We start from the raw sequence: 17,113 nt of genomic DNA on the forward strand, positions 1-17,113 counted from the left end.
TGGTGAGGTTAAACAAGGTTGTATTGCGTTAGGTAAGGTTGTGTTACATTAGGTAAGGTTGTGTTACGTTAGGTCAGCTGAAATCGATTTTAGGGGGTGCTGGGAAGGGCCTTATTTTTGGAGAAAGAACAAAATAAATTATCAAGAAGTACTTTACTTACTTATTACAGCCTTGAAGCAACTGTAGTCTCTGCAACCAGATGGAGGGGGTGCTGAACTGCCTAGACCTGACCACAGAGGGGTGCTGAGGTCGAAAAGGGTTAAGAAACGCTACGTAAAGATTGGTTACGTTAGACTAGGTCGTGTTACGTTACTTAAGGTTAAATTAAGTTATATAAGCTTTGGTTAGGGATACCCAATAAAGTTCTTGAGAGAGAGAGAGAGAGAGAGAGGGGATATGTAGCGCGAATATTTTCCGTGGCAGTGAACACACCCAACTTCCAAAAACGAGCTTGTGAGTCAATGACACGCCATCGTACAAGAGCAGACAAAAAAACCCAGAACATTTCTCAAAGTCACAGGAATATATTTCATCGCAATGACACAGGCAGCGAGGGTGACACGAGGGAGACAGGAGAGAAATGCGCCCTCAGAAAGGGAGACTAAGTTAGGTTGTGGTCGCGTTATTGTGAGTCGCTCAAGGGCGTTTGCTTGGTGCTTAAAGGCAGAGTAGAGAGAGAGAGAGAGAGAGAGAGAGAGTTATCAATTTTCTTAGCTCTGCTGCAAGATCAAATAATTCATGAGCAGTGTTATAAGTGAACACCTTCCTCTTGCCTCCATTCATAATAAAACTTGCCTAATTCAACACCATCGCATAAATACAATTGTCTTCTCTTCATATGAAATCTAATATTTTGAAATTAATTCGTCAAATCATTCGACAGGCACATGATATAAGAAGCAAAGAAACAGACACATAGACAGACACATAAACCTACTCAAAAGAACAACATACTTGGCAAATAGTTGTGAATAATAAAGTAAGAGCACGTGTTAGTCTGGCCCACATGAAGGGTTAGTAAACACCCCGAGGTCGCTTTTATCTAACACCCACCGGGGGGAAAAACCTGATACAAATTAAGACAAAGATTGTGTCTCATATTACGGGTATAAATGTACATAATAGCCCGGAGTGGCCTCAAAAACACGGTCCCCACTCCCGAAATAATAAGAAAACACGATACAGGTGTTGTGAGAAGGTCGTATTACTGTTTATGAGACGACAAAAAACAAACCCAGAGTGACCTGCCAGACTCAACGTGTGGCGGGAACTTTGTAATCGAGTATAGAGTAGCTCAGACCCCCCTCCTCCTTATCACCCCTCACTCTTACGCATAACCCCTCCACTCCACCAACCTGCTGCCCCCTGGTCACGAACCCCTCTATCACTTCCTACCATTCACGCACCCCTCCCCAAAATATTAAAGGGATATTACCTTCAAAAAGACCTTGTTGTTATTGTATAATTTCGTGTCTAGGATCGAGGTCACACTATTCATATGATCCACTCTCTTCCTGTTCTCCTTGGGTACCCAGGATCCCTTCAAACCTCCCTTGGCCCATTCTCTTCTCAACCCTTCCCCTCCCTCTCGTTCACTTGACTCCTCCTCCTCCTCCTCCTCCTCCTTGGTTTACAGTGGGCTCTCCCCCACGTTACTGTGGATTACCTGGTCTAGTGACGTATATAGCCGGGAGGCGGGTGACTCGAGGAGTTCAGTTCCCCCCGGCAGGAGCGAGGGCAAAGGAGGAGAGTCGCCGTCACCTCCGTTTTACCACCGCCACACCTCCACCACACACTACCGTACGTCCACATCGTCTGTCTTCCTTTAGGTGGTGTGTTGAGTGTTGTCTCTGATGAACACTTAACATACAGTCTTGTGCTCATGATTGGTGCTCGACTTCCACTGGCTGCTGCACGTGGTTCTTGGTTACTGCTAATTGTTCTTATCTTTTGTCGTAGTGTTTTTGGGTGTAATTGAAACTTGTGGTAGACGTAAACAGTACAAGTGATCGGTATTATAGGAACATAAACACAACGTCATCGATGTAGAGAACAACACTGCTCTTATTTTATATAACATCACTGTGAATTATTTTTCGTTTGATCATTCCACTTTTATTTTCGTTTTAGCAACTGACAATGAAGTACAAATATACCATGACAACAAAGTGAACAACGACAAAGCACGAACTGGTTAACCACACATTGTAGTTTAATAAAAAAATAATTAAAATGTTTTCGACCCTTTACTTCATTATTCGACCATATGTGACGGTGTGTGTGTGTGTGTGTGTGTGTTCTCTTGAGTGAAGTATCGAGATAACACAGTGAGACGCGCTTCATCTAGGGAGTGTTTATAAAGTCCCTTGACGTTTGTGTTTACATCATAACTTTGCTTTTCCCATTGTTTACTGTGATATGTTCCTTAGACTTTCAGGTGAGTTTTTTAAAGAATGTATCACAAACGTTCCTATTGCGATCTTTATATTTCCACTTTAGTGACAACATGTATGGCTAAGAATACAACTGTGCTGAAATTGAAGGATCACACAGTAATGGTAATGTACAGTACTCTCCTTAGAAAACGCCAAGGGACTTTGTAAACATCCAATAATTAGTGACAGTTTTAATAAATAATACTGAGAGATTACAAACTGATTTCTAGAAAGTTTCATAAATCGCTTTTGGTTAGTTATTGTAGATAATTGGAATCCAATCGTTCTTCTAACGTGAATGATGGTAATTAATATAATTTCTCTACACTCTTCGGATTTATTATAATTTTTGTTGTTGTATAGTCGTTTTTTTTTGTATTTGCATTAATTTTCATTCCTTTGTTTTTCTTGGTAGTTATCTCTGTTCGCATTTTGGCTTCCTCCACCGTCTCTATCTCATCCTGTTGGCGTTTCTTCATATAAGAAAAAAGAACTTGAGAAATAAGATTACAATCACGTGACTTATAGTCTGTCAGATTAGCTCACCCAAAAAGACACTTAAATTATACCCAATCTGTGCTAATCCTTTGATCGTCGCAACCCAATCGCCCAGGCTCTTATTTCGTCAACAGATGAATGTCTTTCGGGGATTCGCTCACTTAACCACGTAGATAAAGATTAGGATGAGGATTAATTAAATTAAAACAAATGGATATTGGACCATATGCACAAGGTTGGGAATTATATTTAATTACGAAAAACATGAAAAAAATACATTATCTTGTTAAATATGATTATAACTCTTAGGTAATACCTATATTCAGGTTGACACACTGTGTAATGAAGGGGAAACACGATACAATTTCCTTTGTCCACGAGCTTGTGAAGAAACCAAATGGCAGACTGACAGTATCCATGGCAGGCTGAAGGATGGCAGATGGTTATATTTCCTGAGATATATCGCACATCTAATAGATTATACGATATAGCAGCAATTAATGCAGAAGATAGTACAATAGATTTGACAAGATACAATACAGCAACGATTAATAATGGGGTTTCTCTCTCTCTCTCTCTCTGGTAAATTTAACGAGATATAACAGCGATTAGAACATTCTCACGAATTATAACAGCGATTAGAAAGTTCTCACGAGATATAACAACGATAGAAAGTTCTCACGAGATATAACAGCGAAGAAAGTTCTCACAAAATATAACAGCGATTAGATAGTTCTTACGAGATTTGGTAGCGATTAACACACAAGTCAAGGAAGACAATATTATTCCACTATAAAAGCTTGTTTATTATAGAGGTGTTCTTGGGGCTTATAAACTATAATTTTGGTTTTAATCTAAAGAACTTCCCAACATGTTTATCCTGTTAGTATAATAATTGTGAATCTTCTTTTGTTTTTGCCCTTTTTGTCGTATTACAAACGTTTATTAGATTATCTTATGTATTATCGTTTATCTATTTTTCGTTATTCTTTATGTACCTTTGTTATTATTCTATTGTAATTTTTTATTAATCTTGTTTATCTGCTACCTGTATTTCCTCTTTTATTCTCATTTATTTCCTCTATCTCTCGTATTTCTGTAATGTACTTCTATGTAGAGGAATAATATCAATATTCTCAATTATTTTATCTTATTTATTTATTTTGTTTGTTAACTTAATATGTCACGGCGGTTAAAACTCCTGTCGCCTCTCCTGCTGCTTAACGAACCCCGAGATTCAAACTCGTGAGCCCGAAGCAGTAGACACTGACCCATTATTCTATCCACGGATGCTTCGGGTTCGTGAAGCAGCACGAGAGGCAACAGGAGTTTTAACCGTGACTGATACGAGGTCAATAATGTTGATTTCAATGACCTTATTTCCTTTATTCTATTTAATTTGATTTATCCCCTTACGTTCGTCTACTGTATATTCATGAAACATTATTATAACTGTCTTTTTATATCATCAGTATCATCATTATGTCATTAACCTTTCTCTTTGTTATCTCTCTCTCCCTCAGCACCATGGATGAGGAACAGATTGCCAGTAAGTACAAGAATGACCTTATATTGTCACGGGACGGTAAGTGTCATGATAATTTTCTCTCACGGGGCAATAAGTGTCATAATGCTTTCCTGTCACGGGGCGATATGTGTCATGATGCTTTGCTGTCACGGGGCGATAAGTATCCTGACTCTTTCTACCACGAGACGAAAAGTGTCATAGTGACAGTCATCTATTTAGCTACAGTCACATCCGGCGGAATTGTCGCGGCCCACAGTACCTATACGATAATGTTTGACACTGACGTCACCGCTCCTCTACCTTGTCAGAGAACTACTTAACAGATTATTATCACTGTAGTTTGACAGTCGAGGTATTGCGTGCTGTTTCAGAGCTCACATTCTCAAAGATTTGTACGAGGATCTTTTGTTTTCTTTTTCCTTCCTTCGGTCTTTAAGGGAATATATACATGTTTAACTTAAGAGAACACAGGCATTTGATCAACATATATTTGATTCACTTAATTCACAAGGATATTGACTAACATCAAATTGGATATTCAAAGACAGAACACTAAATTACTGATCAGAATACCTCCGATTTTGCCCAACTAAAGTCAAGTTATCAGCATATGAATCTTTGAGGATCACGGGTCACCCTCCGCCTTTTGTGATGTTTCTGTTTTGGGATCAGCTGTAGAACTGTCCGTCACTTGCCTCACAGACATTTTGTGATAGTTATAGTCATTGTAAAAGTGATGAGAAAAGTTTCCACAAGTAGAGAATGTTAGTTGTCAACAGAAGGTGAAGACAAGTGTTGCATGGTCGTTCCTTCATGTTGTGATGCGAGTCATTTTAGCAAAGATAGAAATATTTGTTGATTTTGATTACAGTTTGTTCAGTAGCTAGCAAACGATCCCGGTGAGGACTTTTTTTTTTAATTGAATATGACCCTGTGATGTCTTAGCTCTCTCAAATGTCCTTAAATAAGATCCTTGAAGGTGGTAACTATGTGCTCTCACGACCTGACTGTAAATTCTAAAGAACAATACATTCAATTTAGTCACACTCGTGGTTGCGTCACTTGTGCTGCTTCCCGCCATATCAGCTGATCTTTGGCGAGAAACATCTGTCACCTGATAATTCATGTGGGAAATAATTACTTCTGGGAAAGCCACATACATAATTCTCTTATGGTGGAGGAAAATGTGTTTTCTAGAGAAGTGGTTTCATATTTCATTGTCAGTTCAGATGGACTCTTCTTGTATATAACCGGGGCCAAAACATCACAAGGTTTAACATGTGACTGTGTAGCTAAGAGGTCAACACTGTTTCAGCCAACGTGTGTGTTGTCTGCCTGCCTGATAGACTAGACACTACGACCACCCCTCCACACCATCACCCAGATCCACCTGAACCCCCAGAAGGGCTCTGATCCTCTCAGGCGGGCGGCTGCTACAACTTACCTACCCTAATGAACAAACTTAGTAGATGAGGAACTATGGCGAGAACTAAACACGTCAAGAAGAATGTCAACAAACGCCCTAGGCTAAAACTCTCCCAGTGAGAACTTGAAGGGGAATAATAAAAATAAAACTAGATTTTCTTCATTTACGTGATATGAAGGAGACAACCTTGGGTTCTAAACAATGTCAAGAGTCAAGTGATCTAAGTATCCACAAGCTGCAATAATACTGCCAGTTGCTCTCTAAGATCTTATGGAATTTTCTGATGACCCACCTCCTACCGACCTCTCACAAAGAACAATAACAGCTCCTGGCAACAGTGTTTCACAAGAGATGACATCCTGCTAAACTGTAGGTATGCAGATGACTGACGCCTAAGACACACTTCATCTTACCAGCTGTTGGTTGTCGCTAAGAATTATAATAAAATATTGAATATATGACGAAAGGCGCGGAAACAAATATAAACAAAACAGGTCCTACCCTGAGAAAGAACGTGGAGATCTTCACCGAGAGCAGCAGCAGATGACCACAAATAAGAAAAAAAAATGTTAGAAAAAAAACCGCCTAAAAATAACTGGCATTTTAGACACAAACTTCCAAAACGGAAACAGAAAATCACACAGGAGTTCCAACCTGAGGCAGCACCTGCAGGAAAGAGACCAACAGAAGCAAGATGCACCTAGAGGCAGAGATAACGTAGATGTAAGTATGTCTTGTTAGTGGTGGGTATCTTTGCCCCACCCCGCCCGGCCCTGCCCCGCCCTACCTTGCCCTTACCTGCCTGACTTTACCTAGACTTACGTGGGATTTTAACAGCCAAGACATGAATGGTGTATAGTGCTCCCATCTTGCTGTGAAAAACCTAATCTCATAACCATTGTTTGTCGCTCCTATTATTGTGCTTTATATTCATGGAGGACATGTTTATTATTATTATTATTATCATTATTATTATTATTATTATTATTATTATTGTTATTATTATTATTTGTCAGTTGCCTTTTTTCTTTCATTTACCTAATATACTGATACAAATATTTTATTTATTTCAGGCTCTATCGATTTTGTTTTTAATTTTCTCTTTACTTTTTATCTGTTATTCAAATTATTTTCATTTCGTTATGCATTTTGTGACATTTATTTTCCTCTGATTATGGTAATGTGATTTTACAGTAGATGGCAAGATTTGCATGAGGTCGTGTCACAATTCACACAAGTATTCTTTCATGTTGGCTTGTACTACTTCCATAACGACTTACTGACCACTGATAAGTAATTAAAAGAAAGAATCATACGCATAAGGGTAATTGCAGGTCATTATATTGGAGTCAATATTAGTTTACAAGTCCCCGCGTTAAAAGCTAGACTGAGATAAAGATAAATTCGTATAAAGGACAGGTAAAGCTCAACTCATACGGATGACAGGTAAAGCTAAACTCGTCAAGAATACCAAAGGAGGAGTGGAGAAACTGCTGGAGTATCACAGGCTCTCGTCACCTATGAAAAAAAAAGAGGTTCCTAGGGTGGCGGCCAGATGACGTCGAGTTCACAGACGGGTGGACATGGGACGCTATGAATCTTATCGCTGTCACATTGCTTGTCAAGATGTCTCGTAGATCAGCATTCTCGACCCTTCATAACCACCCACCTACAGTAGATGGTTTTAATGTCTCTCTACAATAAATTCTGAAAGTAATCGTCTTGCTATGATTTTATCTGATCATCACCTCATAATATTGTCCTGAGCGTAACAACAGTTGATGGGGTTAACAAAAATGTGAAAACCTCCCGTTGATTGTTAGTAATGTTTGTAATGGTCACACTGGCTACATAACTCCACCATGAGCCACATTTTCATTCCTCATTGATATAAGTGATGAGGTATAGTATCCATATCGTTTTGTTTACTCCTGAGAGTGTGTCTCTAAAACAGACAGGTCGATTTTGATTAAACTTGTCAGGTGGTTCGATGGTTACTGACTAAGGAAAAACTGACTCTTGGGGAAAGTTTGTTTCAGGTCACAGAACAAGGTCAGATTTTACGCAAGAGTTAAAACTGTAATCAGGCTTGTCTTCTCCAATGTCTTAGAAATATGATAGGGGGACCTGGCTTACTTTCAGGATTTAAAAGACATCTGGAATTCACAAGCTTAACAACAGTTTTTTTAGGATCTCGAACGCATCATCCGCTTACTGGTATACCACTTCACTACCGCTCAGGTAATGGTGTGTTGTATATGCTATTAGCAGCCACCAATCACAGTACTCGAAGAGAACTAACGTCATAAGACCTAACCGATTAAATTCCCTCTTGCTAACTCCAATTTTCCAAGGTACGATTCTGTGGTATTAAGTAAGAACTTTTGTTCGTAATTTTCAGTAGCTGTTGTCTTGTGTATAAGATGAGAGTACGTGCTTTAAAGAAGCTAGTTATTGAAACACAGTTATGTATTTGAAGTCTAAGGGCCTGTGTGACGTCATATAATTCTAGATCAATACATTTTCGAGACGTGTGTCGTCATTACTACTTGTCTAGTCAGTTACATAGTTCTTAGGTGATTTACAGAACCCCTTTCATATGTCCAGTACTGTAACTACATAAGGAGGTCAAAATTACCCACCCACGATCATCCATCCGAAACAACCAATCCAAAACCACCCACCCACCCACCACCCCTCACCCACAAACATTCACCCACCTACTATTGTACCATTCCCCCATTACCACCCAGCCGTGCCACCCACCCAGCAGGATAGATTGTACGATTCTCAGACATACTATTTGTGTACAGTGGAGGGAGGGAGGGAGGGAGGGAGACATTACTCATTCGGGTACCATGCCAAGATATACCCTTTGCTGCCCACTACACCACCATCACCATACCACCACCACCACTATCACCATCATCATTACTACCACCACCGCTACCACCTTAACACCACTGCTATCGCCATCATCACCACCACTATCGTCATCATCACCACCACTATCGCCATCATCACCACCACTATCATCATTATCACCACCACTGCTACCTCATCCACACCACATTATCATACTAGTGCCATTATCACCATCACCATAAGTTCACAACCACTACCACCATACAGTACCACACTATACAGTCATACCAGCACCACAATACACCACTATCTCCACCATATGAACATACCAGAGGTACTCTATCAAACTTTCTTTACATTATTCTCGTACTACCAATACTCCCACATCACAATAATATCACCATAACAACACACCACCACCACTACCACAAAACATCATCACACCACACTGCCATACCACCACCACAACACATCACCACACCACCACCACACAACGGCCACCACAAAACACCATCACCATACAACACCACACCACACAACGGCCACCACAAAACACCATCACCATACAACACCACACCACACAACGGCCACCACAAAACACCATCACCATACCACCCCAACACACCACCACCTCCACCCTAATACACACCACACCACACCAACACAATCCCTAAAAATACATCCAGTTGAAACACAATTAAAAGCGTCCTGTTACTCTCTGTTCATATGACAACCACTAGACTTGCTCAGGTGTTAGTATTTTAGGTCTACGAGAGCGACATGTAAGTTAATTAAATACCTGTGTGTGGCAGGTGTGTGTCATGGCGACTAATTGTGACGTCAGAGGGGAGGGTTGTGTTGACGGTACATATAAACAAAGCTTGCGGAAAATATTACACCAGACAAAATTGCACTAAAGATTCCACCCTGGACAATATAACACTGAACATAATAACCCTGAACAAAATAACAAAACAGAATAACACAGAGAGAGAGAGAGAGAGAGAGAGCTGTATATCAGAGGAGGTTAAGTTTGGTTAGGGTTGGTTAGGTTAGGTTAGGTTTCCGTTTCCCTATAAACTTTTATGCTAATATAAAGTTATTACCGTCATGCACTTCATTACAACGTGTTCTTCACCACCTTTGTATTGTTATGCGCAACTCTGTTTTAGGTATTAATTCCCTCTCATGTTTAATTTCCCTCTCTCCCTGCTTCTTTCTCTCCCTTCCTATCAATTTACCTTTTTGCCTCTCTCCCTCCCTCCCCCAGCCTGAAGTCTCCTACCCCGTCCCTCCTTCCTCCTGTCTTGCCCCTTTCCTCTTTCCCTCTCTCCGTCCCCAGGTTGAAGTGACCATCGCCTCCCTCCCTCCCTATTTGCCTCCCTGTCTCCCTTGTCATTCTGAAATGACTTTTTCCCTTTATTCTTCCGTCCAGGTTCATTCTCTCTTCTTCTTCCCTCACTCATGCTGAAATCCTCTCCTCACTCTTTCCCTTAGTGTGCTAAGATCTCCCTTCTTCAGTCTCTGGTTCTAACACTTCTTCCTCACCTCCGTCAGCCATGAAGAAGGTGTTTCAGATGTTCGACCAGGGCAAGACCGGGTTCGTGGAGTGCAACAAGTTCGTCAACATCCTTAACACACTCGGCCAAGCCTTCGACGAGGACGAACTCAAAGCCAGAATCGCCGAGAATGACCCCAACAGTAAGTGTGTCGAGTAGTAGTAGTAATAAAGAATACTAAATGGGGATCTACTGACATTCTTTCCTTTATATTATTTTTTTTCTCACAAACATTGAGGTAACGCTTACCTATCATGTGATACCTGTTAATGGACATTTATGTTATTTGTCAAAAAATAGTCTTCAATTGTAGCCATTCAGTCTACTAGTATTCGCATATAATATAATTTAGTCACGTAAGAAATCAAAATTAACCAATCAGAGACGTGATAAGGAAGCCTATTGGCCCATCAAATAAGTTCTACCCACTTTTGGTGCCCCCAGCAACCTTCTCAGTTCGTGGAAGTTGACTGCTGGTTACAAAGTGACTCTCCTGAGCATCACCAAATGAATCAACCACCAAATACTGTCGTGGTTGTTAAGACGTCGAAAGTAGAAAGAACTAAGTTGATAGGTCAGTTACCAGCAGCTGTAAGAACTCAACTACGTACCAAGTAAAATGATCAAATGTGTTTACACTGTGCCCCCCTCCCCAACAGAGGAAGGAAAAGTGGACTTCGAGAAGTTCTGTTCCATCGTAATGCCCTTCCTGGAGGAGGACGACGACGAGGCCATGCACGAGGAGCTCAAGGAGGCCTTCAGGCTCTACGACAAAGGCGGTGAGTACCTTTAAGGCCTTCTGGAGGAGGGTGTTGACCTCCCCCCTCCTGCAGGCGTAAAGGTACTCACACTTCCCTGTACAGTAACTAACAGGAACTGCTTGGTATTTTATAACTTAATAACTTCGTGATTGACTAATATATTCACTGCAAATTTTCCCTTAATTATCAATCCATTCGTTCATCTTCCTATCTACCTACATATCTATCTAACTTTTTATCTATTTCTCTTTCTATCAATCTATATATTTTCTTTATACGATTTGACCTCTACTAAACTACCATATTGATGCCTCAAGTGTAAAATCTTAGGTCTCTCTCTCTCTCTCTCTCTCTCTCTCTTTTAATATTTCTACTCCGCCGCAGCTTACTTTATTTTCTTCCTATTTTATCCCTTTTACATACGTGTCTGAAAAAATCAACCCGTTTTTATTATTGAATTTATTAACTTAATGGTGATTACTTTTAACATAATTAACATGGTTAAATTTATTTCTGCTTTGGATAACACGAACCTGATTTCATCTTACATTTATTCCACTGATCGATTTCAATATATTTTGGCCTAACAAACCGAGTGTTATTAATTTCGACTAAATAACCTGATTTTCAACTAATTTCGGCAAGATGACCTGATTTCAACTTATTTCAACTAAATCGCCCAATTTCTCCTTATTTCGACTAATTAACTTAATTTAAATTGACCTTAATTTCTTTTAACCTAATTTCGATAAAACTCTCCTATTTTCTGTTATTATATATTGCTAACATTCAGATGTATTCCACCTATTTCGATACTAATCAATTAGTTTCCGATTTTCTCAACACCCATTCACACTTTACCAATTATGATAACATTTTAACTTTTTTACCCAATTTCGATAACACCAAGTGAATAGAAGTGGGCGACGTGGACACAGTAGAATGAATATGAAGCTTTCGGTACGTAAGAAGGCTCTGCACTCGACCCTCTAACACTTCTCCATCAGTAACGTTAGGTACCGATACCCAACTGGCGTGGACTGGCGTAAACGTGAACTAGATTCGTGGAAGGCTACTCACGAATTTCTACAACATTCGAGCGTTTATACAACAACACCAGCAGCAGCCATAACACTAACCAAAAGTTCTTTATTAAGCTCGAACCATAGTTTTGTTCTTCTCTCAATTGAAAGTTGATTTAAAATATTTCTCACCTGTTGTCGATCTAATTAGCATGTTTTGAATTTGCTTTTACTAATTGATATATTGATATTTAATGTTCCCTATTATTTATTATGTCTGCCTTATACTGACTTCCTTTCTCTTTTATTATCTTTCGGTATTAAAAAATTAAACTAATGAAATTTAAAGCAATATAAGTTATGTTTGATGTAAATCAGTTCATTATTATAAGTGATGTATAATTTTATTTCAAAATTCAAATTCTAATTTTTTTTCTCTTTTTGTCTTGAACCGAACTTTCTATTTATGTTTCTTTTATTTTCTCTTTGTTCTTATTTTTTCTCATTTCCTTGTTTATTACAATTTATTCTCGCCAATTTCTATTCTCATTGTTGTTAATTTTTATTGTTGTTAATTTTCGACTTTCCCCTTTATTATTTTCTAATAAATCCTTCACTAATTTCTTCATTTTACGATTATTTTGTTTTATTATTTTCTTACTATCTTTTATTTGCATTATTCTCGTATCTATTAACTCACTCTACCCTTCTTATCCCTCTATCTAATAATTTTATTCATGTCATTTATTCTCACCAATTCCTAATTTTCGGTTTCAATATTTGTTTTTTCTTTTTATTGTTTTATTGTTATTTGATTTGTTTTTCTTTCACTTTCACTATTGTTTAATTCTCTTCTATTTTCTTTAATTTTAATTTTCTCAATTATCTTTTATTTTTACCATTTATTACTGTTTCCATTCACTGTCTGTGTTCTCCTCTATTATTTAGGTATTTTCTTTATTATTACCATCTTCTCTGTGGTTCTACATTCCCTTTATGAGATCGGTAACATTCTCTTTATTTCTCTTATCTCTCTCTCTCTCTCTCTCTCTCTCTCTCTCTCTCTCTCTCTCTCCCTCTCTCCTTATACGTTCTCACATAAATTGTAAAAAAACATATAATCTAAAACTTCTTACCTTCGACATTCAGCCCTATGGAACTTATTATTTTATTTAATTATCTGTAATCAATGTAACTAACTCCCTTCCTTCCTTCCTTCCTCCCTTCAAAAAGTTTCATTTACCTGTTTTATTACCTGTTTATTATATGATTGTATTTATTAGTAACCAATAAACCCACGAAAATTTAAATTATAAAAATAAAATCTTCCTTTCGGGGAATATGATATTTAGTACAAGTGTTATATTACCATGACAAAGGAAGAGTAATTTGATCTACCCACTCTAAGGTTTACATAGAGTGTTGAAAATGACATCTCTCTCTCTCTCTCTCTCTCTCTCTCTCTCTCTCTCTCTCTCTCTCTCTCTCTTTGAAATAACTGCACTACTTCCGTCTCCTTCCCCCCTTCCCTCCACCCCTATCTCACTGTACACTCACTCCCCCCTCCCCTCTAAGAATACTACACTCATTCCTCCCCCTACCCCTACTGGATCTTACACTCGTACCCTCCCCTCCATCCCTCCCCTCCCTCTCGCTACCCTCCCTGACGCTCCCGCTGCCACAGGTGACGGCTACATCACGACGGGGACGCTGAAGGAGATCCTGAGGGAACTGGACAACAAGCTGACGGAGGAGGACCTGGACGGTATTATTGATGAGATCGACGAAGATGCCTCGGGCACCGTCGACTTCGATGGTGAGCGCGCGCACGCGCACACACACACACACACACACACACACACACACACACACACACACACACACACACACTTCCATCTTTTCTATAAATTCATTGTTATTTAATCTTGTCCACTCTTGCAATATTTGGTCATATTCACAAAAAAATTACAATGAAATAATAAACTAAACCTTTGGATCTTTTACAGAGTTTATGGAGATGATGACGGGGGAGTAAGAACGTTGACCTTCGCTATCTACTGCTTCCTCTCTTCTTCCTTCCTCCTTCTACTTATTTATTTATTCATCCTAATCTTTTTATATCCATTTTATCTCCTCTTTCACCTTTCATACCTCCTGTTTTATTATTTGTTTTGTTTCCTCTATCGCCTGAACTTCTATTGTCTATCTGTAATCACCATGCTAATTTTTCACCATTCTCCATTCTTAAATTTCCATCATTATTTAGACGTTTCTGGGTTTTTTCCCGCTATTTTGATTCCCCATAGTAATATTTTCCCCACCATCTAACATCTCGCTGTAATATTTTCCCTGCCATCTGAATTCCCGTCCTAATTTGACCCTATCAGTTGAACCTCTCTCTCTTGATATTTTCCCTCGTCCAGAGACAATCTCTTCTGAATTGCTCTCTCTCTCTCTCTCTCTCTCTCTCTCTCTCCAACGTCTTGACCTTTTTCTGAGAATTCCCTGACCTCGCTTGACCTCAGGAACGTGACCTCCAGATGCAATACAAAAAGAGGGAGTAGTGTGTGTGACCAGAATCTTACAGGCCAAAAGGTCAAGAGATCACAGGTCAAGAGGTCACTAATAATAGTTATGGTTATTGTTATTATTGTTTTCATAAATATCATAGCTGCTATTATCATTATTATTATTATTATTATCATTATTATTATTATCATTATTATTATTATTAATACTATTATAGATTTTTGAAATAATAAATTTTATACAAATATAGAGTGAATTTTTATTCAGTATTTAATAACATCCCCAGGATATTGAAAACTGTATATATGAAAGGCCTGACACATTCGTACTCAATATTACATCACCAGACAAAAGACTCCTAAAAGTTTAAAGTTATTGGGATTAAAACTTATATATACTGTTCTTTAGATCTGAAGGTGATACCAATAAAGAGAGAGAGAGCCTTAAGTTACTAAGAAAAACGTAATGAAAATATTTTTTTTGCTTTCTCATGAGTTTTGATGGTTTTTGTGAACTATATTTTGCTTCTTGTGTAAATATTAAGGACAGTATATAAGAACTGATTAATCCTCACCACTGCTTACACACTCCACGCTGGTGCCCCCCCTCCCCCCGCGAGACTCCCTGAAACCCTCCCCCAAGAGTCCGAGACACACCATAACCCTTCCCCCGTCCCCCTCAGAAACCCCTTAGATCTCAGCTGAAGACCTAGACAGATTCTCCTATAATCGATTAAACAGAAATTTGATATTCAGGAGGTATGGCCCGTCTTCTATGCGATGGTAAGAATTTTGTTATGAACTTCATCGTTATCACCCAACATTTGACTTAAAAAAAAACACCTTGTAACTTTTTTGTATGTTCAACCGAGTTGTCCATTATCTTAGATTTCCTGACATCCTGTTACTAAAGCTGTTGTTATAATGTTATTACTGCTCTTCAACAACGAAGGTCTTTAAGAGTGTAACAAGGTTAATAATACACTAGAGTAGACAAACAACACTGAGATGGAACTTCTCTTGATTTATTATTAATAACAGTTGTACAACAACACTTGTACTCTTGAATAATAATAATATTAATAATAATAATAAAAGTAATAATAATGATAATTATAGTTATAGTAGTAGTATACATGCGTCAATATCTTTTATAATATATGTTTCGACGTTATACTAACCGTAAAGTGAATGAGAATCTACCCGGAATAACGTAAAGCTTGGTAATACTTTTTCTATGACAAGCAATGAGAGAACTTCTTTAACGTGGTAGTCTTAGTGAAAATATACGGACTCTACTGTACTTGAAGTACTTACCCCATTAATTTTTAAAGTTGACGAACTAGTGTAAATTACTGACCTAATTACGCGCTTAAAGACCTCAGTTTTTGAAGTGTAGTATAATAACATTATGTGACGTCGACGTTTTACTTACGGAACTCTTCGCCTGATTCGTCTTTATGTCCAGAACTTCATTATTTTGTACGACAGTCTGTACTAGAGCGACCGAGCCTCATGGTATTCTTTTCAAAGCTCCGTAATGACACGAGACCTAAAGCAATTTGTGGTCACCATTGGTGTGCCACCGAGGCAGTCACATACACTCTCACGTCTGTAGTTAGAAGAAAAATCTAAGGAACGAATCTGTGATTATCTCTGAAATCTCATAAGTATTTTGGTGGTGAGATAATAAATTTGAGTTGTTTGATTCTTCATGAAACCTCTGACCTGTGAAATACCTTGATATATTTTATGGATACCATTCTGCATTAATCTATGTATGAGATAATCTGTAATAAAGCATTTAATTTTGAATTTCCTGTTGTTCGCCGCTTCAATTATTCTGCTTAAGAACACGGCGATGTTGTTTCCTTGTACTTCAACAACAATTTACTATGTTAGGATAACACTCTTAAATTTACCAACACTTCAAAATAACAAAATTGTTATCACAGATAACACTGCACTGCCTCTAGGGCGAGTTCTTGCGAGAGGTCCAACGCAATCTAATGTTACTTTACTGAATGGATCATCAATAACTGGAATGTGTTGTAAAACGAAGTACCATTCTTCACTCAAGACTCATCTTACAGTTCTCAGACACGACCCTTTTTTTTCCCTGGCCAGCAGAAATATGACAATATCTTCTGATGAGTTTTCCTCACTCCATAAGTGTACTCCCTTGAACTCATTTGCTAATTCCAAAATTTCGCCTTTGTCACAGTTTGGTGTACATCAGGCAGCCACTAAACCATACACCATAAGCAGGGCAAGATAAAGGCCGGAATTACCTCGCCAAGACAACAGAGAGTTCTATCTCTTATAATTTTATATCGTTGTTGTACTAGTGTATTACTAACCATGCTACGCGCTTAAGCACCTTTATTGTTGAAAAGCAAACACACCATTATAACAACAACAACCAAAGCTCCTGAGCAAATATAGTAGCACACATACTGTACAAGGTTGTAGCTTCAGCCTTATCAAAAA

General features: G+C 38.5%; 1 protein-coding gene across 1 annotated transcript; it reads left to right on the top strand.

Moving 5' to 3' along the window:
• Positions 1–1,662: 1,662 nt before the first annotated feature.
• Positions 1,663–14,871, top strand: LOC121875632 (troponin C, isotype gamma-like). Its single transcript, XM_042380235.1, has 6 exons — positions 1,663–1,801; positions 4,458–4,483; positions 10,311–10,454; positions 10,972–11,091; positions 13,780–13,911; positions 14,102–14,871. Exons 2-6 carry the CDS (start codon positions 4,462–4,464, stop codon positions 14,128–14,130), a joined length of 447 nt encoding a protein of 148 aa, XP_042236169.1. The 5' UTR covers positions 1,663–1,801; positions 4,458–4,461; the 3' UTR covers positions 14,131–14,871.
• The last annotated feature ends 2,242 nt before the right edge of the window (positions 14,872–17,113 follow it).

This window comes from Homarus americanus, unplaced genomic scaffold, assembly GCF_018991925.1.
Source record: "Homarus americanus isolate GMGI-L3 unplaced genomic scaffold, GMGI_Hamer_2.0 scaffold22250, whole genome shotgun sequence".
NCBI classification, from domain to species: Eukaryota; Metazoa; Arthropoda; class Malacostraca; order Decapoda; family Nephropidae; genus Homarus; species Homarus americanus.

Excerpts from the sequence above, each read along its gene's own strand:
- LOC121875632 (XM_042380235.1), top strand. The coding sequence starts at position 4,462 with ATGGATGAGGAACAGATTGCCA. Across the intron at positions 4,484-10,310 it reads GGATGAGGAACAGATTGCCA|CCATGAAGAAGGTGTTTCAG; the intron begins GTAAGTACAAGA and ends CACCTCCGTCAG. Across the intron at positions 11,092-13,779 it reads CAGGCTCTACGACAAAGGCG|GTGACGGCTACATCACGACG; the intron begins GTGAGTACCTTT and ends CCGCTGCCACAG.